The sequence below is a fragment of the Leptosomus discolor genome, chromosome 3 (assembly GCF_034619465.1).
Source record: "Leptosomus discolor isolate bLepDis1 chromosome 3, bLepDis1.hap2, whole genome shotgun sequence".
In the NCBI taxonomy this organism is placed as follows: domain Eukaryota; kingdom Metazoa; phylum Chordata; class Aves; order Leptosomiformes; family Leptosomidae; genus Leptosomus; species Leptosomus discolor.
Window position 1 is genome coordinate 26,297,733 of NC_141393.1, and position 22,745 is coordinate 26,320,477.

Below are 22,745 nucleotides of genomic sequence, written 5' to 3' on the forward strand. Positions count from 1 at the left end.
TTGTCCTCAATCAAAAAAAAAAAAAAAAAAAATCAAAGAGACTTCACCCTAAGCATGCTCTGCCACCTCAGCAGCTTACGTGGACTGTTACCAAAAATGTCACGCTCCTGTTCTGTTTTTGTCATGCAGGCTTCATTTTCTAGGGAAGCAAGAGGCTACAACCCTGCCAGTTCTTCTGTTGCCCAGTATCTTTCAGGAAAAAGAAGTGTCTACGTTTAGCCTGTACCCAGGGCTAAAGTATATAAACTATAACAGTCACTCTATCACCTGATGACCCTTCAACAGCCAGGGAGGGGAAGTGAGAAAAAGGAAAGCAGACTTGTGGGTAGAAATGAAACAGTTAATGAAACACCACCAATACCAACAGAGATATACGCAGCCAAAGGAATTTCCAGTCACTACAATCAACAGGAGAGCAGTCCTTGGGAGGAGCCAGACGAGCAACAAGAGGAACCCCAGCAGAAACCCGAGAGGAGCTCCCTCTCCTCAGCAAACCTTCCCCCTTTCTAATGACCGTGAAGTTCTGGTATGGGCTACACCTGTAGGTAACTGAGCTCAGCTGCCCTGGCTGACTTGAAACTGCTAATGGCCTGCCTAGCGTGTCCAGACAAACTAGGACAAGAAGTCAAAGAAAACTTCATTAACGGAGGAAAAAATAAACAGAAATCTAGCTTATATATTAAAAAAAAAAAGGAAAAAGCAAAAGCCCAGCTCTTTTTCCAGGCTCCTCTGGGCACTGCAAAGACACAGGAATGGACACAAGTCTAGCACTTCCCCTCTGCAGGAAGCCCCTGCAAGTCACACTAAGCAGGATTAAAAGCAAAAAAAACCCCTCACCACAGCCACAGTACTGATTCTCAGGTGATGCTTCTGTCTTTTAGGGACTTTGCTTTTTCTGCCGGTTATCTTAATGAGTCTAAACAGAAACACCAAGGAGACCTCACCCCAGCAATGACATGGAGGGACAAGAGGACAAGAGCCTGTTAGCATTCCTGCAACATTCGGCTTATTAAAAAAAATGAAAAAAAAAAAAAGTGGGGCGGGGGAGAGAGAGGAAAAAAAACCCGCCCCGGGCCTGCACATTGCAGCTTACCGCCATCTTGATGTCCTTGATGCGTGCCGATGGCATGGAGGCGGCTGGCACCAGATCAGCCCAAGAGTAGGAATGAGAGGCCAATGGAGATTTATGTGAGGAGAGTGAGATGGACAAGGTAAAATTGTCAGGAGGAGTTGTTAGAAAGTAAAATATATTGTGACAATTCCACTCCTGCCGTTCATCAATAAACTGACAGATCATTTAGTGTCAATTAGGAGTGATAGATGGACAAGTCCCCATGATCCTGGGCCAAAATTAATGGCTGGGAGGGAGAGGGTGATTGAAAATGACGGCTGACATTGAGAGGAAAGTCCTGAAGGTCCCCAAGGGGCCATTACTTGCCTCATTCCCTTGCAGATCAATGCAGGGACAAACCCAAAAACAGACACTTCAAGACAAAACTTAATCAGACTTCCTTTTCTTTCTTCTTCTAAGTTGTGCCCCCTCACTTGGCAGCCTTGATCCTTTGTGCCAATACTCCTCACATCATTGAGGACACTCACAGATGGCTGCAAGATGTGGAGTGAGGCTGTCGCCTTCCCCACAGCCAGAAGCCTGGCTCTGCTCCTAACATGGCAGTGTCACAGGGAAGCCCAGCCTGAGATTTACCTCAACACTGCTGGACTGGGAGTAGAGGGCAGAAACAATGACACAAGCTTCCCCCTACCATGTAAGATAGAGAAACTCATAAGCAATTTACTACTCCCACTTGCAAGCCAGGGATGGCTAGAGGTTCTATAAACCAGGCATTCTCAGGGGTCATTTAGTGCAGATACAACACAGGATAGTTTAAGCCCATATTTTTGAAACAGGAAGTTTTTAACTTTACTTACCTCCAGAGACCTTGAATCATAAACCCCCTTAATCTCTTAAATAACTTTCCTCCAGCTCCAGGGTGCAATCTCACCATTGCCCACCCTCCAGAGCCCTAAATGATATCTGCACAGAGGCTGGTTTACCCTGCTCTAAAGGTCACCTCGACTGCATCCCCTTCCTTCCTACAGTCCCTTAACATTTCCTTCTTGTTAAATGCACTCCTAGACACTGTACTACCACTTCTGTTCCAAAATACTTCAGCATGGTCATTTTCCTAAGCCAGCCTTGATTATTCCATATTTGTATGACCAAGGAGTCAGGAAGGAGAAATTTCAGTTGTAGCTGGAGCACCTGTTGCTAAACTGCCACGGTCCCTGTAGAAAAAAAGAGGCACACATGCAGTCACTGGAAGGGAGTGGAAGGCAGCACTTGCGTTTGCTTGCAGGGCCATCTGAACAAACTGTGTTTATTTCACAACCACCCTAGCTGCTGCCTGCAGAACTGTATGAATTTTAAGGGACTGCTTGTGAGACCAAAGGGATCAAGGACCCAAGTAAACTGGAAGTGCCCCAAGAAGCATAGAAATAGATACTAATAGAGTGGGGGGGGGGGGGGGGGGGTGTGGGTGTGGAATGAAGAAATTCTATAAGGAAAGTCAGACAGATGAGATCAGCAGAAGCTGGAATTAAATGAATCCTGGAAGAACCTCTTTTTTTTCAAATCCTCACCAGTATGCAAAACTGAATACCCTCTTCCCATTGGCAGGCACTTTGTGTTTCTTCCTTCTGATGCATGAGATAACCTGACAATAAACCTCTGCTTTGCTTGTCTCAAGTGTCAACACTGATGTCATTAAGGACATCAGCACAGCATTCAGAATGGCACTTGGGCTCCATCCAGTGGTTAGAGAGCTGCTTCTGTAGCAAAACCAGCTGTAATTACTATTATTTATGTAATCTCAGCAGGGTACTAGGCCCCAAGCGGCTGCCTAGGTTCCTGGCTGGTCCCCTTTCCTCTAATACTGGGGCTAGAATATTGCTGGGGGAGCAATGGGACTGCCGCTTCTCATAGAGAGTGATTCTTCTCTCTGAGTACAAATTTCAATAAATACAGCAGATTCAGGTGCAGAAGTCCCCGTCAGTAAGGAAAAAAGACTGCAGAGGACCAGTCTGAGGGTTTGCTCAGACACTCACTTTCAGTCCTCAACATTCATTATCCAGATTTAAAAAATAGGACTCCCAGCAACAACAGCTGTTCCACAGAGATACTAGGGGTCCAAAGTAATCTTCCCATGCCTGACTTTTGAAAACTTATCAGCATTTTGATAGTTCTTGGGAATTTAAATATCTGACACTTGTTAATGCTATGCTCATGATAAAATACTTTATCCTACTTGCATACCATCTGTGTGAATTAATTTCAAAACTAATTACACGTTGGAAGACTTTAAGGGCCTTCCTCCTCTTCCTATCTTGCAACAGTCTTAGACAGCAGTAGTCTGATGGAAAGAATCAGCAAGATGGTGAGAATATTTGCAAGTTTTCGTAGGTATGACAAGAGCTGGGCAGGTAAGGGACTAAGAGGGAGCAGTAAAGGTAGAAAAACAGATTGCAAATTAAATTCTAGTCTAACGTGCCAAATAGAAACACAAAGAACAATTTCAAGTGATCACTTTACATTGGTAAGACTCTAAACTAGGAATACAGCAGAAAAGAGTTTTAGTATCCCTGCAGGAAAAGCAGCAAGTGTGCAGCTGCAACTGGCTGAATCTGTCAGAATGAAAAGCTTAGATCTCAAATGGGGAGAGAATAACACATAAACAGCTACAAGACCATTTCACAAGTGGCTGCAGTATCACATCTGACCTGCAATATATTTACACAACATAGAAAATCTAATTGCAACCACTCTGTTCATCCTTCCTTTCTAAGTAAAAAAACAAAACAAAACAAAACAAAACAAACCCACAGATTTTAACACTGTCAGTTCTGAAAACCAAATTACTTAAAGCAGCACAATTCCCAAGTGTAGGCTCAGTTACAATGGCATAAAAGTGCTTATAACTATATCAGATATATCAATAGAAGCATGTTATTCTAACTACATCTACACTAGTGAAACTGGAGCAAGTTAACTTGATGGGCTTCCAAACCGAGTCAAATTGCTTGAAAAGCTGTGGGGAGATAGAGCCTGAGAAAACAGAAACAACAAAGCTACAGCAACATTGGTATGACATCAGCCGATGACTCAGACTTTTCACATGAAGGCTTTACTCTGGGATATGTCACAAAGACAGCCCTACAGGCCAACATCTCAGACTTTTTTAAGGGATAGAAGGAGAGAGATCAGCTTGGGAAGAATATACAGCTGAAGGAAAGAAAAGACAGGAACTAGTTGTACAAAATCCTTGTACCTCATATGACTAAAGAAAGTCAGAACAAACATCCCCTTCATTATATTTATTCAATAAGAGCTCTTAATACAAATTAAAAGAATACTGTCAGATATGACATGATATCATATGCATGACAGAGCAGGGGGCACACCTTCATCTCATGCCCCATTGTGCAGGGTCTCAGAGGTAGAAAGGTCTGCAGCCCTCCAGCTCCTGTTCTGCTTCTTCAGCTGAATTGCGTCCAACCTCGCAGGAGCATCTGCTCCAGACACCTGCTGTATCTGTAAACCATGCAATTGGGATGCTGGAGAAGCACCACTGATAGCTACTGCTCCAAATCCATCAGATGAGGCTAATGTCAAACAATGGAAAACATCCTAAAGTGGCACATGACACAGTGCTGTTACATCAGGAACCTGTATGCTGTCCTTCAGGGCACATTAGGCACAGCCCTGAATAACTGTATTACCTCCAATCCAGTCCTTCACCTCGCCAACAATTACATAATTTATTTTTCCTAAACAATGCAATTCACCCTTGTTCTCTGCTGTCACATTTCCATAAAACTTCTGCTTGGTCCTACAAAGATCCAGGATCATTGGTGCCATTTTTTTATAACCCTGAGGTGGATGCATCTTTGCAAAGGCAACTTCTAGCTGCAGACAGCCTATGAAAAATAATACCATTATCAGAGTTAAACTGGAAACAAACAGAAGGAGTTCAGACTGAGATCTTTATTCCTGTGCTTTACTCCAGTCTCCAGATTTTCAGCTGATTTATTCTTCAGAGACAAACAGGATGATTATTTTCCCAGAAACATACTGTTTGCCAGAAAGGCTACCCCAGAATATAAACCACCTTCTTCACCTCCCAAGAAATACTGACTGTATAACAGGTTTCTGGATGTCCTCTCCCATTCTCAGAGTTCCAGGAAAGAAAATACACAATTTTTCCATAAATCAGATTGCCTCCGAAGTATATGTCCAGATATACACACTCTTATTATAGGCCTCAATGTATACAAGCAATCTCACACCACTCCATGACTGAATAGGAAATACAACAGCATAACTTTACAGCTTGAAAAGTAACAAATCGCTTGAAACCAAGTCATCTCCTCCCAGTCTGAACTGTTCTTTAGTTTTCATAACCATTCTATTACCATGTCCAGATATTTCCTTTCCCTTAGGTGTCCTTCATAAGCATCAGGCTTCTCAACAATCAGTATACTTTTTTCCTCCCGTCTCTTCTTGCTGACCATCTCCATCCATCTCCATTATACCATAACCCTATACACACATAAACATTGACAAATTTCACCTTTACTGTCAAGGCTGATCACTAAAACCCAAACTGTTCATTGCATTCTTGTCAGTGGGGTGCTGTCACGTGTCACTCTCCTGGAAAGGACGCAACCAGTCAAATCCTCCCCCCTGCCCCAGCTCCTGCATTTAACATGCTTATTATGTTCTGGACTTCCAGCTGCTGTACTGGGTAAGGAATACACTGCCTCTAGCAGACAGTGACATGTACACAGTTCTGAGCCCCACCAGGCCAGTTTATAAAGAGCATTAGCCAGCGGAATCAAGCAAGAGCAATACTTCAGATAGACTGAAGGAGTTACAATGGTATCTGAAACATATCTACAAGATCCAAGAAACCTGTTCCAATGCCTGTGCAGCAAACACAACTAGTGGTGTTCACTTAATCCATGCCTAAGCCCCTTTCAATAAGGAAAGAGGTGAGGACTCACTTGGTAGGTGCCAGTACAGGATCATCTGCCCAGCCTCCTTGCCGGCGTGGGGGTTTAGGTGGTGGACCCTTTAATAAAGAGAAGAGACGTTACAGCCAGCTCCAGTCAAGACAAAGTTAAGCCAATTGAGACACCGGGTCCACACATACTAATGTAACCCTTTACCAAATAACAGATGGAGAGATAGTGTTTAAAGTTTATTCATAAAATAAAAGGAAGACAAATATTGCAGGATAGGTTTTTAAGTGTCTCCATAAGCAAAAGATGTACCACTCTTATCAGTATCTTGACAAGTTTCAGCTCTGTGTGCCTTTGATTTCTCCAGGACACGCAGTACAGTAGCAGACTGATCCACAGAGGATGCGCTCTCCTGTCAAAATATGGTTCACTGGGAACTCATTCATTACTGCTGCCCACACTTCAGTGGGAGGTATTACATCACATCTTTCCTAGGGTACAAGTCATCTTGTTTTAGATGAGGAATTGTTCCTAAAAAGTGTCTGCTTTTGCCTGCTGCCTAGAACAGGAGGTTAGATGCCAAGTTCAGACACAGTCAGCTATACCAAACACCTCTAAAGTTAGCTGAAATGAATCCCACCACGGCCGCCACTGAAATGCTAAAGGGGAAGTTCATGTGGAGCTTAAAGACACCCCCAGCTATTTTCTTGCATTGTCTTGTGTGGCATTCTTGTCACGCAGCAAGAGAAAACAGGAATGGGGCTTACAATGGGAAATTTCAAATAACGGGGCCATGAATTCCTACGTGTGGGAGCTGCCCATTGCCTTTTGCAGTTTTGGGCTCAGTTCCCTTGCCTGAAGCACCTCGTACAGCAGTGCCTTCAGTGTTTTGCATGACAAGCAGTGGTGAAAGCAGAGTGGCAAGGTGAGCCCAGGGGATGAATTTCAATTTATATAGCTCCCAACTGATGGTGCCCAGCGAGGGAAGATGGGGTACGGGACCTGTGAAGGGACTGTCATGAGAGAGGACGATTGGGTAGAAGATGTCCTGAAACAGGGAAAAACGGTAACTGCAAAGGAGTCTAAGCTGGAGCAATGGTGGGGGCATAGGTGGCTCCCACAGCTTTTATTAAGAAAGGGAACGGGCTGGGTGACTCCTGAGGATTTTTGATTTGACAGAGGGGACCTTGCATGTGTGGTGGGGTCAACCCTGAGCCAAAGCCAAATTACCTCTTGCTACAGATGAGGAAGGGGTTGAGCTAACCCCTAATGGTAGGGGTCTCCCGTGTTTATTTCTTGAAGCAGAAGCATTGTTTGTGAGTGTGGGAAATGAAGAGACCCTGCCAGGGGCAGCCGCTGCCTGCTGCAGGGAGGGGGCACGACCCTGCATAGCTCCCTGATAGGAGCAAAAATAGTCATCCTCCAAAAATAAACAGGGAGCAGGAATGAGGCAGGAGCTGCAGTCCCAAAATACCAGCTTTCTTCAGCAAAGGGAGCACAGGAGGGCAGAGGGACAGGCAGGGAGCGTGAAACGCAGGAAATAGCCTCCTTATATGGGCTCATCCGCAGGGGACAGAGCTCAGTCGACTGGAATGACCATGTCACAGAATGTGAAGCCTTCAGGGGCCCAAGTGAATGGAGTTTTCTGATCTTTAAATGATTCCCCCAGATTCTTAACATGCCAAACCAGAGAAGAGGCTACAGTGCCAAAAAAGGAGCATTTTGAATTCAGTTGATCTGGACACACCCAGAGCCCAGGAAAAATGGTAAAAACACACCAGATATGGGCGTGCATGCCCACATAAACATCCCTATTCCCATTACACACACCCCTACCTCAAAAACACACTCCCTCCCACACAGGTCCTTCCCACACAAACAACGCTCCTCCCCTCACGCCATCCCTCTGATAGCCAGGAGGCCATGTTCCCGACACACAGCCTCACAACTCCTCGCAAAGGTGCACAGAGTTACACAAACATCACCAAAGAACCTGGGCCATAAGGCTGCGGGGAAATGCAGCATCCCCAAGGCATTCCAATGCACCTGCAATCTAATTCCCTCCTCATCAAAACTAGATCAAACTACAGATCAAAGATATCTCAAGGGGGGCACTCCAGATCAAAGGGTGATGAGAATGACTGCCCCAGTCTTTCCTCAGGGCATGACTCCATGGCATCTAGGGGTTTGATTCCAATGTCGTATGAATGTTATAACATCTTCCCATTGATCATACACACCAGGCAACCCCGAATGTCTGTCAGACCCTGACAAACACCTCACATATACCTACAGGTCTTTTATCCCTCTTGCAATAAATCAGGTAGTGCTTTTTGAACTGCCTAGAGGAACACTAGCAACAAGAAAGGCAATGTTAACTGTCAGCTGAGGATAAATAGCTTTTGTTAGTTGCCTGGAAAGTGTCGTAATAAGGTCACATGCCACATGCACTTTTGTCAAGTAAATAAACTTACCTTCATATACTTTCACATTTCCAAAAGCTCAGCATAATTTACAATTGAGAATGCAATGTTGTGCATTGCCATAATACGGTGACAGGTAGGAATGTTGGAGCTGCAAGCAAGAGCTTGAGGCAGAAAGTGGGAAGAACATCAACCCCAGAGGAAACAGAGCAGAAACAGAGGACATTGTTCTGTAGTGGAGCAAACGTGCCCCTGAACACACCTTTTTGGTGAAAAAGACTGGGGGCTTTAAATGATCAGAACTTGGGTTATATCTTGGGCAAGATTTTTATGTATGTTCCCAAACGCAAAGCTAAGCTATACACCCGAACGGTTTGGTGTTCAAAACACTGAGATTCCACCAGCTTCTGACGACAGTATTCTCTCTCAGCTCTTGCTGCTCAGTCTCTTTCACAGCACTAACTAACCACTTGCTTGCTGTGGTTTGCCTTTCCACTTCTGTTTTGTCAGTTATTTATTTCCAGAAGATTCTCTCTACGTTAGTTTCTGCAGATCATCTATTCTTTCAAGGAACATTGTCATGGTCTAAGCTTTTTTTTTTTTCCCTCAGAAATTCAGTTCACCATTTTTATGATGGCACTTTTGCTGTATTTCTAAGGCCACCTTCCTTACCAACACTTTCATACTACCACCATAATCAGTATTTTATCTCTTCCTTTGAAAAATGACTGGCCTGAATTCCATCTCTTTTGCATTAAAGTAGAAACTCTACCTTCTTCTTTATCTGTAGTCAGGCCCTTTCTTATCAGACAGATGTAGCATTCTAATTTGGCTTCCCCATTAAGGCAGAAATTTCCAGGCTACTTGTCAGATCATGTCTGCAGTTTTGAAGGTGCTAGTTGGATGATGCTTCCCTCATGGAAGCAACTACCCTGTGTGTCTCTGGATCCTGAGGGTCCAGCAAAGTTTCTTTTAGGACCTACCACAACACAGGCATATTACAGACATGTTGGGTCCCTCAGATTCTCAGGAGGGTCTGGAAATATGGATTAATTTACCTTCATGAACATGACAACTCCTTTGAAACAGCAAGCACTCTGTGCAGGGAAACAGGGACTCAAATGACATTGACAGTGTGCAACAGAGGACACACAATTTTTCTGTCATGTAATACATCTCCTAAGATGTGTGGGATCTATGTTCTGCCCCATATACAAACACTGTGAGATTTTATACAGTATGTAGGTGCATTGTTTTAATCCAGTATTGACCATGGAATGAGGTATGGCCAGTCTAGAGTTTCCTCTATTCCAGCAAGTTGCCTGAGGCTCCCCTGACTGAACTGAAAGCAAATTTCCACAAACAAGCCTGATGAATTAGTTTTGACTGCTGCCAATTAAGGAGCTGTAAGTCAAATAGCCCCACTGCTTCCAAGGAGCCACATAACACTTACAGAACATATATGATATCAAAAAGGGCTCCATTCCCAGATCTACGCAAGCCTCGGCTTTTCGCAAAGAAAAAACTCATCGCTGTTAGCCCTCTTTATCGTGTCCACAGACGGTTCAAGTCATGCATCTGATTTTAATGAATACCCTCCAAGGACTTCTGCATGTTTTAAACATCTAGCAGAAAATACTGGATTTCCATTTCATCCAGAAACTGTCCTTCTTCATGGTCACTGACCTTCCTTTACTAGGGAAAGCGCTATCGAGACAGAAAAAGTTCTTGGGGGGCTTCAAATATTCTGTTACCTATTGCAGCCAGTAAAGAAGCAGCTCATATTGTTAAACAGTTATCTAGAATTTCTTCCCTAAAACAGCGGTCAGCTATCTAGTCAGCTTACACGTGCACCTGCTAGGACTCTCCCCTGCATGAAAACAGCGAAGCAACACACAACAATCTGATTCTCTGAACAAGGGGTTACACCAGGTAGAATCCTTTCACAACCCATAGTTACAGGGAAGTGCCCCTCCAGCCCTCCTAGGTATGAGTATCTCTCAAACAGTTTGATACTACCTTGTGCTACATACTGTCAGACATGCTCCCATCCTTCTCCACCGCTCCTACAGTTCTTTTGTTGCCTTCAGCTGGGTCACGCTTTTCTACTCAAAGCATGAAATAAATGTGTGCAAAAGGATTTTTGATGGGATTGTCCCTAGTTGAGGGACATCAAACCTACATCAAGGTAGCCAAGCAGGGAGGATACTACTAGAAAGGCTGGGAAACATGGCTGACTAGAAATGCTATTTCAGTAGATGTCATCAAAAGGCTAGTAGATAAGCTCAGAAAGCTGAAAATAACTGCCCTGCTGGCCAGCCACTCGGGGTGCACGGGAGAGAGGCAGCACTGCAAGGCCTTGGGGAGCTCCAGGCCACGCAGTGCTGGGGCTCACACTGGGGAAGTTGGCCTAATTAGGGAACAAAAGTTCAGCTGCATTTTTGAGATTCCTCCTGGAGAATCTGGCCAACTTCCAGCTGAGCGGTCCCCAGGAACAGGCTGGGAGCCCAGCATTTCTACAAGCAACCAGAAGACCACTGGAAAAAAGAAGCAATCTCTGTAAAATGGAAGCAGGTAAAAAAGCCAGTGCTTCCTTGGATGCTGGTTCCCTTTGGTGGAGGGTGTTTACTAGCACAATGCAAGAATCCAAACAGATGACAGAAACTCTGGGACATGGAGGGACAAATTCAGCTCAGCCCAGGACAAACATGCAAATGGGAGGGCATTCACAATGCGCAACAGCTACAGGAAATTCTGCCTCAGAGAACCCTCCCAGGTTCTCAGAGATGCCAGTTGCTTCAAGAGCTATCTACTGCCAGTCCTCCCCACTCCCAATTGCATGCCTAAGAAGGCAAAACCCTGGAAACAAGCCATATACAAAATGCAGCTAGCCCACGGTGAGGGCTTTTCTACAAGCTGAAGATCACAGGGGAGAACAGGATGCTAGAGAAAAACAATGCAGCCAGACTGTAAGGTCTTTGGGAATAGGAATTTTTGTTCCAGGCACACACCAACACTCTCTAGATCTTACTGCAATGCAAGTTATAGATACAAAAAGGGCTATAAGGGACAGCATCACAATTATACATGACTTCTTAGGTCATGAACTCTCTGAACTAGAGTGGCTGGACAGTGCCTAAACCACTGTGACTGTTTTTACAAAACCAAGGTCCACCAGTAAGCACCCAGATGAATGCAGCCAGTGCTGGGCTCCTCAGTCGCATGTTTCTGTTTCAGGGTATGTGGGGAAGCGCACTTGGCGGGAGGCTGCTGTGCAGATCCAGACCAGACAATGGAATGAGAGTTTGGAGCTGGGTGCCAACCGCTGTGTGAGGGTAAGAACTGGGTCAGGAAAATACCGCTCTGATTAAAGGCCCTGATCATATCAAGCCCCAGGCCATGTCTACACCACAGGTGCAGACACACCTGCAAGCAAGATCTGTGTGAGTCAGCTTGAGTCTGGAAACGGTTTAGCTTTACATGCTTCTGGTAACCAAGCTGGTACCTCCCCAGGTAGAGCGCAGGGGATCTCTGCATCACTCTGCACTATATTTTAGGATGCAAATGCACTCACTCAAACAAACCCACTGAACTGGGCAGCCTAGCAATGTAAGTCCACAATTGACTTCACATTTCAGGTACTTAATTTTTTATGATAGTTGTTCTTCCAAGAACCATTAACTGAAAACAATTGTTCCTGACATGTTGTCTTAACCTAAAAAGTAACAACCCATTTTTCCACCCAAATTGTTTTAAAAGCACTAGTTCCCAGTGCTTCAGAAGGACTTCGTTGCCTCCTCTGGAAAGGTCAGGTCCTCAAATCCTCTTTCCAATTGTTGCCTTAAAGGATGTCATCACTCAAACTTTGAGTGATATAGAACCACAGAGGTCAGAATCCACCTAGCTAAGAGTCAGAAATCAGGTGCTCTCCCTCCTTTAGTCCATGAAGGACCTTGAGACTACCTATGGCGTATCTACTAAACCACAACTAGAGAACAAGGTCTCGGCTGGACTCATTAGGACTGGAACAGATGCCTTCCTACTCAAATGTTGTTGCCTTCAGTTAGGAAGTCCTTCCCTGCAGACCAAAAATTCTTTCAGTTCCATTTGCAAAGCAGAGTGGCTTCAGGAGAAAGGACTGAGAGCCTTCCCAGACCCAGAATAGCTCACAGCTTTGTCATTACAGATAATATTCTCTAGGAAGGTGGGAAACTTTACTTGATACATCTTTCAGGAGGAGGAAGAGGACAATAAAATCAGTATCTTCCAGCTTGGAAAGGAAATGGTGGGTTTAATTTAGAGTTTCTGTATAAAGCACGTGGCTTCAACATCAAAATGGTCACCTCCATCCCTGGAGGTCCCCAAAGGCAAGGAAAAGCCCTGCTCCACTGCTGCAGGCTACAAAACACAGAAGGCTACTGCAGGGATGACATGGGCTCTCAGTGGCCTCAGAATAGGACCAGAACTCCACAGAAGGACTGGGTTTCAGACACACTGCAGTCCCCAGCCACTCTTTACCACCTTAATAGATCCACAGGCCCATCCTGAGACTGTCTACATACTACACAAGCACCTAATTACAGGCTGTGGATTTTGCTATGAGGATGAGGCAACCCCCTGTCAATCTGTGTTTAGGGAATCCCCACAGTTCTCCTGCATAAAGCTCTAGCCCTGCTTTCAGACAGGGACCAAAGCAAACTAGAGGAGGGACTACTCCAAGGCCCCAAAGCAAACCTGTGGCAAAGCCAGGAAGAAAACCCAGCAAAATCTTGGCTCACAACCACGTTCATACTCCTCCTGCCTATTCTGCCTCCACAAATTAACTGAGATATTAGGATACACCCTTTATTATACCATTGATCAGCCTTACAGCCTTTGGCTAAATGTCCCAGGCAGCCTTGGAAGGTGCAGCCAAATGAGTGATTCAACTGGCAGAAATTCAGATCCAAGACGAGTGGTTTGCCAGGGGATGCAAAACAAGTCTCAGAGCAGGCAGATGGCAGGAGGGCAGGACTTTAGCAGGTCCGTTCACATCGACAGCCCAGATGGGGCTGGTTTTGCTCGCATTCGGGCAGCCACAAAGTATCTTCAGCGCAGCAAGAGGAAAGGGACCAAATCCAGGAAGAGTTCAGATTGTAACACTCAGCACAGCCCAAAGGGAGTTCAAAGAAGGGTTACATGAGGCATCAGGGGGATGAAGGGGCCAACTTCGGACAAATGATTCAAGAAGCCAAGTATTTCAGCTTGGCGAGGCCATAACTAAGGGAGGGATATACTGCAACAAGTTTTGGATCACACTTTTATAATATAAAGTTCCACTAATAATTGGTTTGGAAGAGACTTATGATACAATTAACAGAAGTTTGTAAGCATATAGTAATAAGTTACAAGCAGCTTACTGATCAGTTAGATTTCTCAATGCTCGGTTAACCATTTTGTTACCCTTCACAGGCATTTACAAATGGAAAAATACTATAAAGTGCGACTGTGATGCCTAAGAGCACAAGCCTGAATAAAAGGAGCAGGAATTATACAAACAAGAGGGGTTTCAAAGCAGGGATCACATCATACTAAGGAAAATCTCCTTGCCAGGCACCATTGCATAACATCCCTGAAGCAACAATTGCTCATGTGGAAGAGTCACATCAGTTTAGTTATTTTAATGAAATTTAGCAGCCAGGAGCAAGAAGGCGCCTGTGGCATGTGACCAGCCACCACTCAGTACAGCAGACCTTGGGAATCAATCATTCAGGGCACTGTATGGAGGTGGAATTAGTTCCAGTGAAATGACTGCCAGGACTGGTTCCAGGAGAGAGGGGGGTGGGGGGCAGTTTAGATCAATTATCAGGAAAAATTTCTATTGGGTAACAAGTCCCCAAAACTATACCCATCAGTGGGACGTCTTTTTGCCTGGTAAATGGAAAAGTGCTCTGGGCATAGTCCTGAACCATCCATCACTGACGAATAAACCCAGTGGATCTTTCCTACAATATCATCTCTAGCATTACCAAGAGAAAACTGAGCTAGTTGGAGTAGTCTTGACACCTTGTGATGAGCATACCCTTCTGAGGCCAGAGTTAATGAGATGGGTAATACGGGTTTCTTTTTTGGGCTTTAAATTTCACAAATTAATCTACTGTGCTACCACTGCTGGGCTAGCGCTTCAGCAGAAGGAATTAAGAGTACGGGAGAGGATGGTTTAATTGTCTAACATACACAGAGAGCAACTCCACCCAGGAAAAATTGGGCAACACCAATTCTGTGGTTGGGATGAGTGCTAACTGCAAGACAGTTAGCCCACAGACTTTAACAGAAACAGGCACTAGTTCTCAGGTTGTTCTGAACAGCACCACTCCGGCTTCTAAGGCTTCTAAGGCAAAATGAATGCTGAGATGTATTTTAGCTTGATGAGAAAGTGCGTGTGTATTCCTCTTCTCTGTATAACAGGAGCCTGGTAAGAAGCACTACTCCATCCTATTGACCACAGATATTAGCATTCCAGCACTAGTGCAATAAAAAGGAAAGTCTTGTAGAAAATACAAAGGCACGCATCCTTGTTACTACTGGCTGGCCTTCTCCTTTGGGGCACCAGCAAGACTTCTTAATCCCTGAGGACAAGTTTTCATGTTATGGGAGCAAGCTAACTATACTAGACAGCAAATCTAGGCTCAGTCAGGTTGTGTACTCTACCAGCTAATTGCTGCCCTGACTTTTAAATGAAAATAGAGTATCTTTCCAATGTCCACATATACATCTGTGACCTCAGAACAAGATGCAGCAGCTGATAAGAGCATCTGTTACAAAGATAATAAAAAAATCTGTCAGCAGTAAGAACAGAGGATGCAGGAAAGGCACTGCATCTGAGGCAAACTTTGTCTTATTCTCCAATACAAGAGTACCCTCTTAAGGTAGCCTCCAGACACATGAATAGATTAGTCCTACTAGTCCCCTTCGGAGAAGCCACCATCTACCTAGAAAGCCTCCAGTCTTACACGGTCAACCTCTTCCTCAGGGTCTTCATCCTAGGAGGACCAGGAGGGAAAAAGAGAGAAAGAAGTTAAAAGGAAGAAGTATGGAAGCCTGTACAACATAGCTTGAAGACTGACATGAACAGCTGTCCTGCAGCACATGCTTTACATCCTTATTCACCTGAACAAAGTGCAAAGTTGATTCCACCATTGTAAGATTTTTATCCACAGTCATTTATGCATATACCAACTGTGATACTACAAAGCAGGTCTGTCTGCAATGGCAGGAAAGTCTACCAGCAATCAGACCTTGAAAAGCACACTAAAGGAAAAAAACTACAAATGACAGCAAGAATAGAACAGACTTAGGTCATTCTCCCTACAGCATGAGAAAACCCAAATTATTCAGGTGTGTAGGATACTAGAAAGATTTGCATGGATAGCCTCTGCAACCATGCCAGAGACCAGAAATGATGCTGGATCGGTCACACTAGGGGTTATACACTGTAGCAGGCTGCAGCCCTTTTTTCAGGAGCTACTGTTTCTCAAGGCAACCTCAGATCCTCCACTGGGAGCAGGAGCCATAGCAGTCAGCATAAGATAGGCCTAGCTGACAACAGTGCTAGCTTTAGTAAATGAACTTTAGCTAACCTACAGTGTAAGGGAGTAGCTTGGTTATGGGGTAGACAAGTAACTCAAGGAAAGCAGCCTGTTAATCACTGTGAAAGCTGCAAACTGGTCGAGAACCTTTCTGGTGAGCAGACTGCCAGCACGAGCAGTGGCAACAACCAGTTGTCAGGCACCAAATGCAAGAAGGAGAACCCGGTAATCTCTATGCTATCCTAGAAATGACAGCACTCAGAATCACTCAGGGAGACAATCTAGGGGATCCCATGACCCTGCATCAGGCGTATGCACAGGATGGCTGGAAACACTACACTAACCCACCTGGCATTTCTTCTAGACTGCATCATCTCTCCTGTGGAACAGGGAAGCCATGTGACTCATAAATTTCATGATTAAAGTGGTTTGGCATCTGAGCTCACTTAGTGTCTGTGCTATCATCTGGTCTTATGGTCTGACCATGACAGGAGCAGAGGGAAGCTACATGCAGGTTAGGGCAGCTGCAGCACAGAAGTGTCCATATCAGTGATCAGCGTAAATGAAAACAGATTTGCCCAGCTGGTAAAATCTGTTGGAAGCATGTATCCGAAGGCCAGGGACCTACTTGTTCTCACACCCGACAGCAGAAAGGCTTCTGCAGGGTCCAACACGACCTAAGCTTCTCTGGATGTGTGGAGCCCAAGTGGTACAGGACTCACAGTAGCACGGAAGGAAATCCAGCTGGACAACACATGTTGGAAAAGCATTTAAATAACCAGTTCTTTGATCAACCTTCCACGTGGATTTCACCCTCAGCAATTGATTTGCAGTTGTTTATTCACTTGCGTTAGATAACCAAGTCCTATTTAAACAATGCCTGGATGTCAGCCTAAAGAATCCCTGCCAGGAATGTTTGTAAGCTGGGTGGTGGAAGTCCAAATAGCTGCTTTGCAAAATTCACCTGTGAGAACATCGTTCCAATATGGGGTGGAGGTGGCCCAAGCTTTTGTCTGTCTACATGAACCTATCCTGAATAAGGTATTTTTTACAGCATAGAAATACTCACTTTTTAATTGTCACCCAAGGACCAAAACTATATAGACAAGCTTACAAATACCAGGTAGGACTGCAAGAGAAGAACATACTTTCAGAAGTGAAAGCAGAGCCTTTCCCCAGGTTTTGGTGAAATGTGGGGAAGAGAACCAGCAGGGAACTTGGATGATTTTTGGGCAAACCCTATTATAAAGTGATCTTCTCCTACCTGTGTGGAGATATTTTCAACATAGCCTGGAGAGGCCTCATCCTTTAGGCTGACATATTGTCTATTAAAGCAGTCTCCACAAAGCGCTGCCAGAGAGACACCAACAACATCACATTGAGATTGTGAAAGCTAGAAACCAGGGAAGTCTTGAACGTGGTCCCAAGGGAATCCTGTCACTGTAGGATGAAGAGAAAACAGACTGTGGAAGCAGGATAACATTACGATATTTTTGCATACTGATTTCTTAGGGAACAGTAAATAGTTCACTCTTGCTGAGAGGAGACACAGAAAAAGAAAAAATTGCTGATATATTTTTAAAAAAGGCTTTTCCCGTCAGCTTTCCAAATCAATCTTCTCAAGAGCTCCAAACCTGGCCAAACAGCTTCTTTTGGTGGATGTCATCAAGCCAGCATTCAGGCTGCTGGATGCAGTGATGGAAAGCCAGGAAAAAGGTTTACTTTTATTCTATAAAAGCGTACAGAAGTCCTGGTAGGATGGGACAGCAAAGATCTTCAACAGATCTCATTATACGATCTGCCCCTCCCATTATACAAATAACATGACCAGCTTGAGTTTGTCCCATTGTCAGAAATAGCATCAAGATGAGTAAAAAGTAACACATCAAGCCAGGGGCTTGGAAAGGCCTCTCTCCCAACGGAAAAATGGATACATCAGCCCTCTGAAAATGAATGTTTGAAACGTGGAGCTCTGGCATGCAGCAAGCAGATTTATCTCTAGGAATTCCCATTTACAGCATATTCCCCTGGGTGCCCAAGAAGTGCCTGCCGATCTGCCAAGGAGCTCTAAAGGCCAGCAACACGCACAGCCACTGCTGCAGGAGGATGCTGACTGCACCAATTACAGTAAATAATCATGTTCCTTCTTGCCTCATGAAGTAATACATAGCTGCAGTGTTGTTAGTACTTGTACTTCTGAAAAGGCAGGAATGCTCTACATGTCAGATGGCAGAGCGTGAGCTTTGCGACCCTTAGTGAGCCCCTTGAGGAGACGGAGGTCTAAATTTGAAGGTAACGGAACTTCCACATAGGAATGGGAATTATCCAACAGAGATTTGGGCAGAGGAATTACAGATACACCGCTGTAGTTGAGGAACTTACTATGGGCAAGGCACTGAAAAGATACTAAGATACCATACTGTTTTCATAGAGCTTGGGGGCAGTGTGTTAGGCTATAAGGCACAAGAGATTGCAGTTGTGCCCTAGGGTACGAGGTTTTAACAACACATTTGTGAGAGCAGACACACAGCTGAGGAGATGTACCATTGTCTGGAGTCTCTTTGGAAGACAGAGTCCAGGTCAAGGAGAGAGCAGCAGTAATGTGCTAAGATCTACGCTCCAAGTCAGATGATTTGCCGATTGACTTCAAAACAAAGATCTTTTTAATTATGTTAAATGAGTTGTTCACCCCTTGTGGATTTTCTTGTAACAAGCCTAAATGTTGAAACATGGATAGACAGGCACTTTTTGCTTCCCTCAAGCAAGCTGCTCTGACTGGAAAACACTTCCTGGATGGTTCTCAGTGTCACAAAAAGACCAGAACAATAGTACAAATGGTATGTTTATACCAGACACTTGAGCTGGGTGGAAACCGGGTGGATTGACATGGAATTTAAAAAAAAAAAAAAAAAAAAAAAAAGTCAAGGTGAATCCTAAAAAAGTTTTAAAACTCTGAGGAACTGCTGAAAGCAGACTCACCATCCTGAACGTGAAACTGCACATGACGGTGTGAATATGGCAAAGGTTTAAGACAAACGCCTTTGTCTTCAAAAGCAGCAATAAAACCTCCTATGATGAAACTGTTTACATGGGGCCTCCTCCACTACTCCCAGTTCCAGAAAAAAGTACTGTCTGTTTTTTTGGTTTTTTTTTTAATTTTGTATTTCTTTTGGGAAGGTTCCTTAAAAAGGTTTCAAGATGACTAGGTGGCTGAATGAGACATTGATTGTAACAGCTGACCCCAACACTTGGAGGCAAGCCAAGGCCAAGCTTGAAGGCAAGAAAAGTCATAGGTGATTGCCAATCTAGGGTGAAGGAAAAAACAGTGTTAGTTCTATCAAATGCTCGCTTTGGTATCAAATACAATCACATATAAGAGCTCTCCAATTCTGGAACAAAGGAAAAGGCTGAGGCTTATTTATAGTGGATTTTGCCTCTTCTCCAGTAGCTCCAAGGTTTTCAGTTAATAGCAACATTTAGCAACAAAGAACTGTCTGAAGGGAGACTATTGACACAAACGTTTCTTCCTGGTGGTTAAGATCCAGTAATAACATATTTGAATCTTGTAAGGCGTGGAAGGCCTCACCCTTCTGCTGCTGAAAAGCTCGCTGCTTTCAGAGAAGACTGTAACTATTTCTTAGTCCTCTCCACGGGTGCCCAAGGACTGGAAACTTTATGATCTCTTCCCAGCTATTTTAACGGCTACAATGCGAGACACACGAAGTACAACTGCAGTAAGTTACAGTCAGGCAGCTGTACCCCTACATCACGCCCTGGTCTTTCTAACCAGGGAATCAGTCCATGAACTAGGATGGCCAGTTCCAGTTAGACAACATGACAGCAAGCCACCCTAATCTGGATGCTAACCAACAATTACACCCACTTAAACCACCAGCTGGTTTCTTTAAGATTTTCTTTACCTATGAGGCATTTTGATTATTTCTGGTTATTGCAATTTCTTAAACTACGCCCTCTGCAAACTCCCTCACAGAATCCCTCCTGAACTTCCACATAGGAATGGGAATTATCCAACAGAGATTTGGGCAGATACACCGCTGTAGTTGAGGAACTTACTACGGGCAAGGCACTGAAAAGATACTAAGATACCATACTGTTTTCATAGAGCTTGGGGGCATACCTGGGGAGGGGAGAACGCATAGGTGGGAGATGATTCTTTGTTACGCCTGTCAAAGGAAAGGGCATACTTTCTCCAAAAAAAAAAAAAGGCTATTCTATGAGGTGTTACTGTAAGTTAAGCCATGACAGTGTATTTTCAACAGTATTGCAGGGACTCCAAGGAAATATCCCCCACAAAACCATTTTGGCACAGATGGCTGGGACACAACCACTAACAGCAGAGTTTTGTCACGGCACAGAGGATCAGGGAGTAGCCACTCCCAAGACAGAAGGTCCCATGGCTCCAAGTACAATAGCTTGAAGCACAGTTGGTGCCAGGGAAGATGACAGGGCAAAGTGGGTTTGCAATTTAAAGAAGCCAAGAATATGGTATGCTGGAGACCACGACTGGCATTGCAAAAAGCTAAGTATCACCTCATTTAAACAAGTACCACTGTCAATAAGGTAGAAGTCTGATGATGCTTTTGTCCACGTGAAGGTGTCAGAGAGCAAAATCTGTATGTCATTTCTTGACAGGTGCTCCTTCCAGCAGGAGATGCCTGTGGAGAAGCCATGCTAACATCTGAGAGCAAACTTCCAGGTAGAATTGGAGCATTCTGCAGTGCTAAGCAAGAAAGTGAATTGAAAGGGTTCAGATTTAATCTTTCTGGGTATTAGAGGACGTTGCCTCACTCTCCTATGAAAGAGTGGTTCCAGCCCGTCTTCTGCTTTTTGAAGATGTACTGACAGAACAAACCCTGAACAAAACTTTTTCTCCAAAGCCAAGCTGGAACTGAGTTTGCATATTGCTACCCACAAGACAAAGCTGGCTCCTAGCATGACCTTTGCAGCCTGTGCATGGAGGAAAGGAAAAAGATTGTCACTCTAAAAACTTGATACTGACCATCTCCGATACCGTACTCTGGCTCTAGCAAAAGCAAGTGCAAAAGTAAGGCATCCATTTACCTGTACTCTGTCTTGCTATCATAGATGTTGGCAAAACTGGTCACAAAATGATGTGCCTGCTCGTATTTTAATTTCCATTGAGGATATGCAAGTACAGAAGGGAGAGGGCCCAAGTCCCATTTGATGCTACTCTCCATACCTCACACGTGACAAACCATAGGCCCAGGCATGACCTCATGTGAAAACTACACATCATGCAGAGGTCAACACCAGAAAAGGGACAGGGCAGTCACGTGGGTCCCAACTCTAAGGACAAACTTCAAAGGACAGAGCACACCATGCTGGAAGGACTCTCAGAAGAAACGAAGAACCCTCCACTGGAGACACCAGCAGGATTACAGACAGGTTCTCCTGACAGGACACCCACCTCTCCAAGAGAAGCAGACAGGGAATTCTTCCTGCTGAGACTTTCGGCTGGGAAGAAGTCCTGGCGGGCTCGACGGCCCATCTTTAGGACCTGTAGTGCAGGGGGAAACGTGAAGGAGCGGAGGGCACACGGTTACTGACAAAAGCTGCTTCAGAGCAGGGGGCAAAACATAAGCAACAGCTCCGCGGTTACCCGTGCCCTGCGGCGACACGTCCCCTAAGCAGAGCAAAAGCACCACCAGCTGCGGGCGTTAACCCTGCAGCCGCCCCCCAGCCCGCCGCCGGTGCGGGCTCCCACCCGCGGGCTCCTCAGCCCTTCCCGTTGCACAGCGCCTCACAGGAGCCCAACCCCGCGGCGGTACCCACGGAGGGCCCGAGCAGGCCTCCCGGGGGACGGGCGACGCCATCTCCCCGCTGCCGCCGCCGCCCTCGAGCCCAGCCCCAAGGCTCCCCCGGCCGCGCTCCTCCCGCTCGCCCGCGAAGGGACAGCGGCCGAAGGCCCCGGAGCCCCTGCTCAGAGAGGCGGGGGCCCGCCCCGGCTCCGGCTCCGGCTCCGGCTCCGGCCCCGGCCCCGGCCCCGGCCCCGGCCCCGGCCCCGGCCCCGACGCGGCCGCTCCCGCCCCGCGCCCGTGAACGGCCAGCTCGCCCCGTGGGCGGCAGGGCGGCCTCTCCGCCGCCCCAGGCCCGCTCACCCCGGCGACGCCCCCGCGCCGCGGCGCCTCCGCTCGCTCCGGCTCGGCCTCCATCCGCCGCCGCCGCCGCCGCCGCCGGTGCTTCCGGCAGACAGCCCGCCCCCGCGGGCCCGGCACCCGCCGCCCGCCGCCCCCCGCCCGCGGCGGCCGCGCCGCCGACCCCCGCCGCGCCGCGGACCTGGCCTGCGCCGAGTCCGTCCCGCTTGTCGCTGCGTCCGCCCCGAGTGCCGGTCCCGCGGAGCCCGGCCTGCCCCTCCGGCGACCCCGCGGCCCCTACGCGCCCGGCGTCTGCCCTGCCCGGCCCCTTCCCCTGGCAGCCCCGCCGGGGCCGCCCCGCCGCCGGGGGCCCGGCCCGGGAGCAGCCGGCAGGCCGCAGGCCTCGCAACGGCTGGCTCGATGCAGGCTGGGTGTTCTGCCAAACTCGGCGACGAACTTCAGTGCTGGGTGCTCCTGGGTAGCCGTGTAAATACCCAGCCCCGTTAGCAGTCTTAAAACCTTGGCCTGACTAACGGTGGCAGCGGTGCTACAACACGTCATGTAAGTACTCTTTTATCGGTTTTTCATTTCGCGTGCGGTAGGGGCAGGTTGAAAGGAGC

General features: G+C 46.2%; 1 protein-coding gene across 2 annotated transcripts in view; it reads right to left on the bottom strand.

The window, feature by feature from the left end:
* The window catches only part of IFT43 (intraflagellar transport 43), a 45,616-nt gene extending 23,413 nt beyond the window's left edge, over positions 1-22,203 (bottom strand). The window contains exons 1-4 of one of the 2 annotated variants that reach the window (XM_086463285.1): positions 22,150-22,203; positions 21,459-21,548; positions 15,434-15,463; positions 6,061-6,128 (exon numbers count right to left, since the gene is read on the bottom strand). In XM_086463285.1, coding sequence (XP_086319411.1) covers positions 6,061-6,128; positions 15,434-15,463; positions 21,459-21,548; positions 22,150-22,203 — 242 coding nt within the window. The remainder of the gene's footprint in view (positions 1-6,060; positions 6,129-15,433; positions 15,464-21,458; positions 21,549-22,149) is intronic. The other variant, XM_086463284.1, reaches the window with a different exon arrangement.
* Between the last annotated feature and the right edge of the window lie 542 nt (positions 22,204-22,745).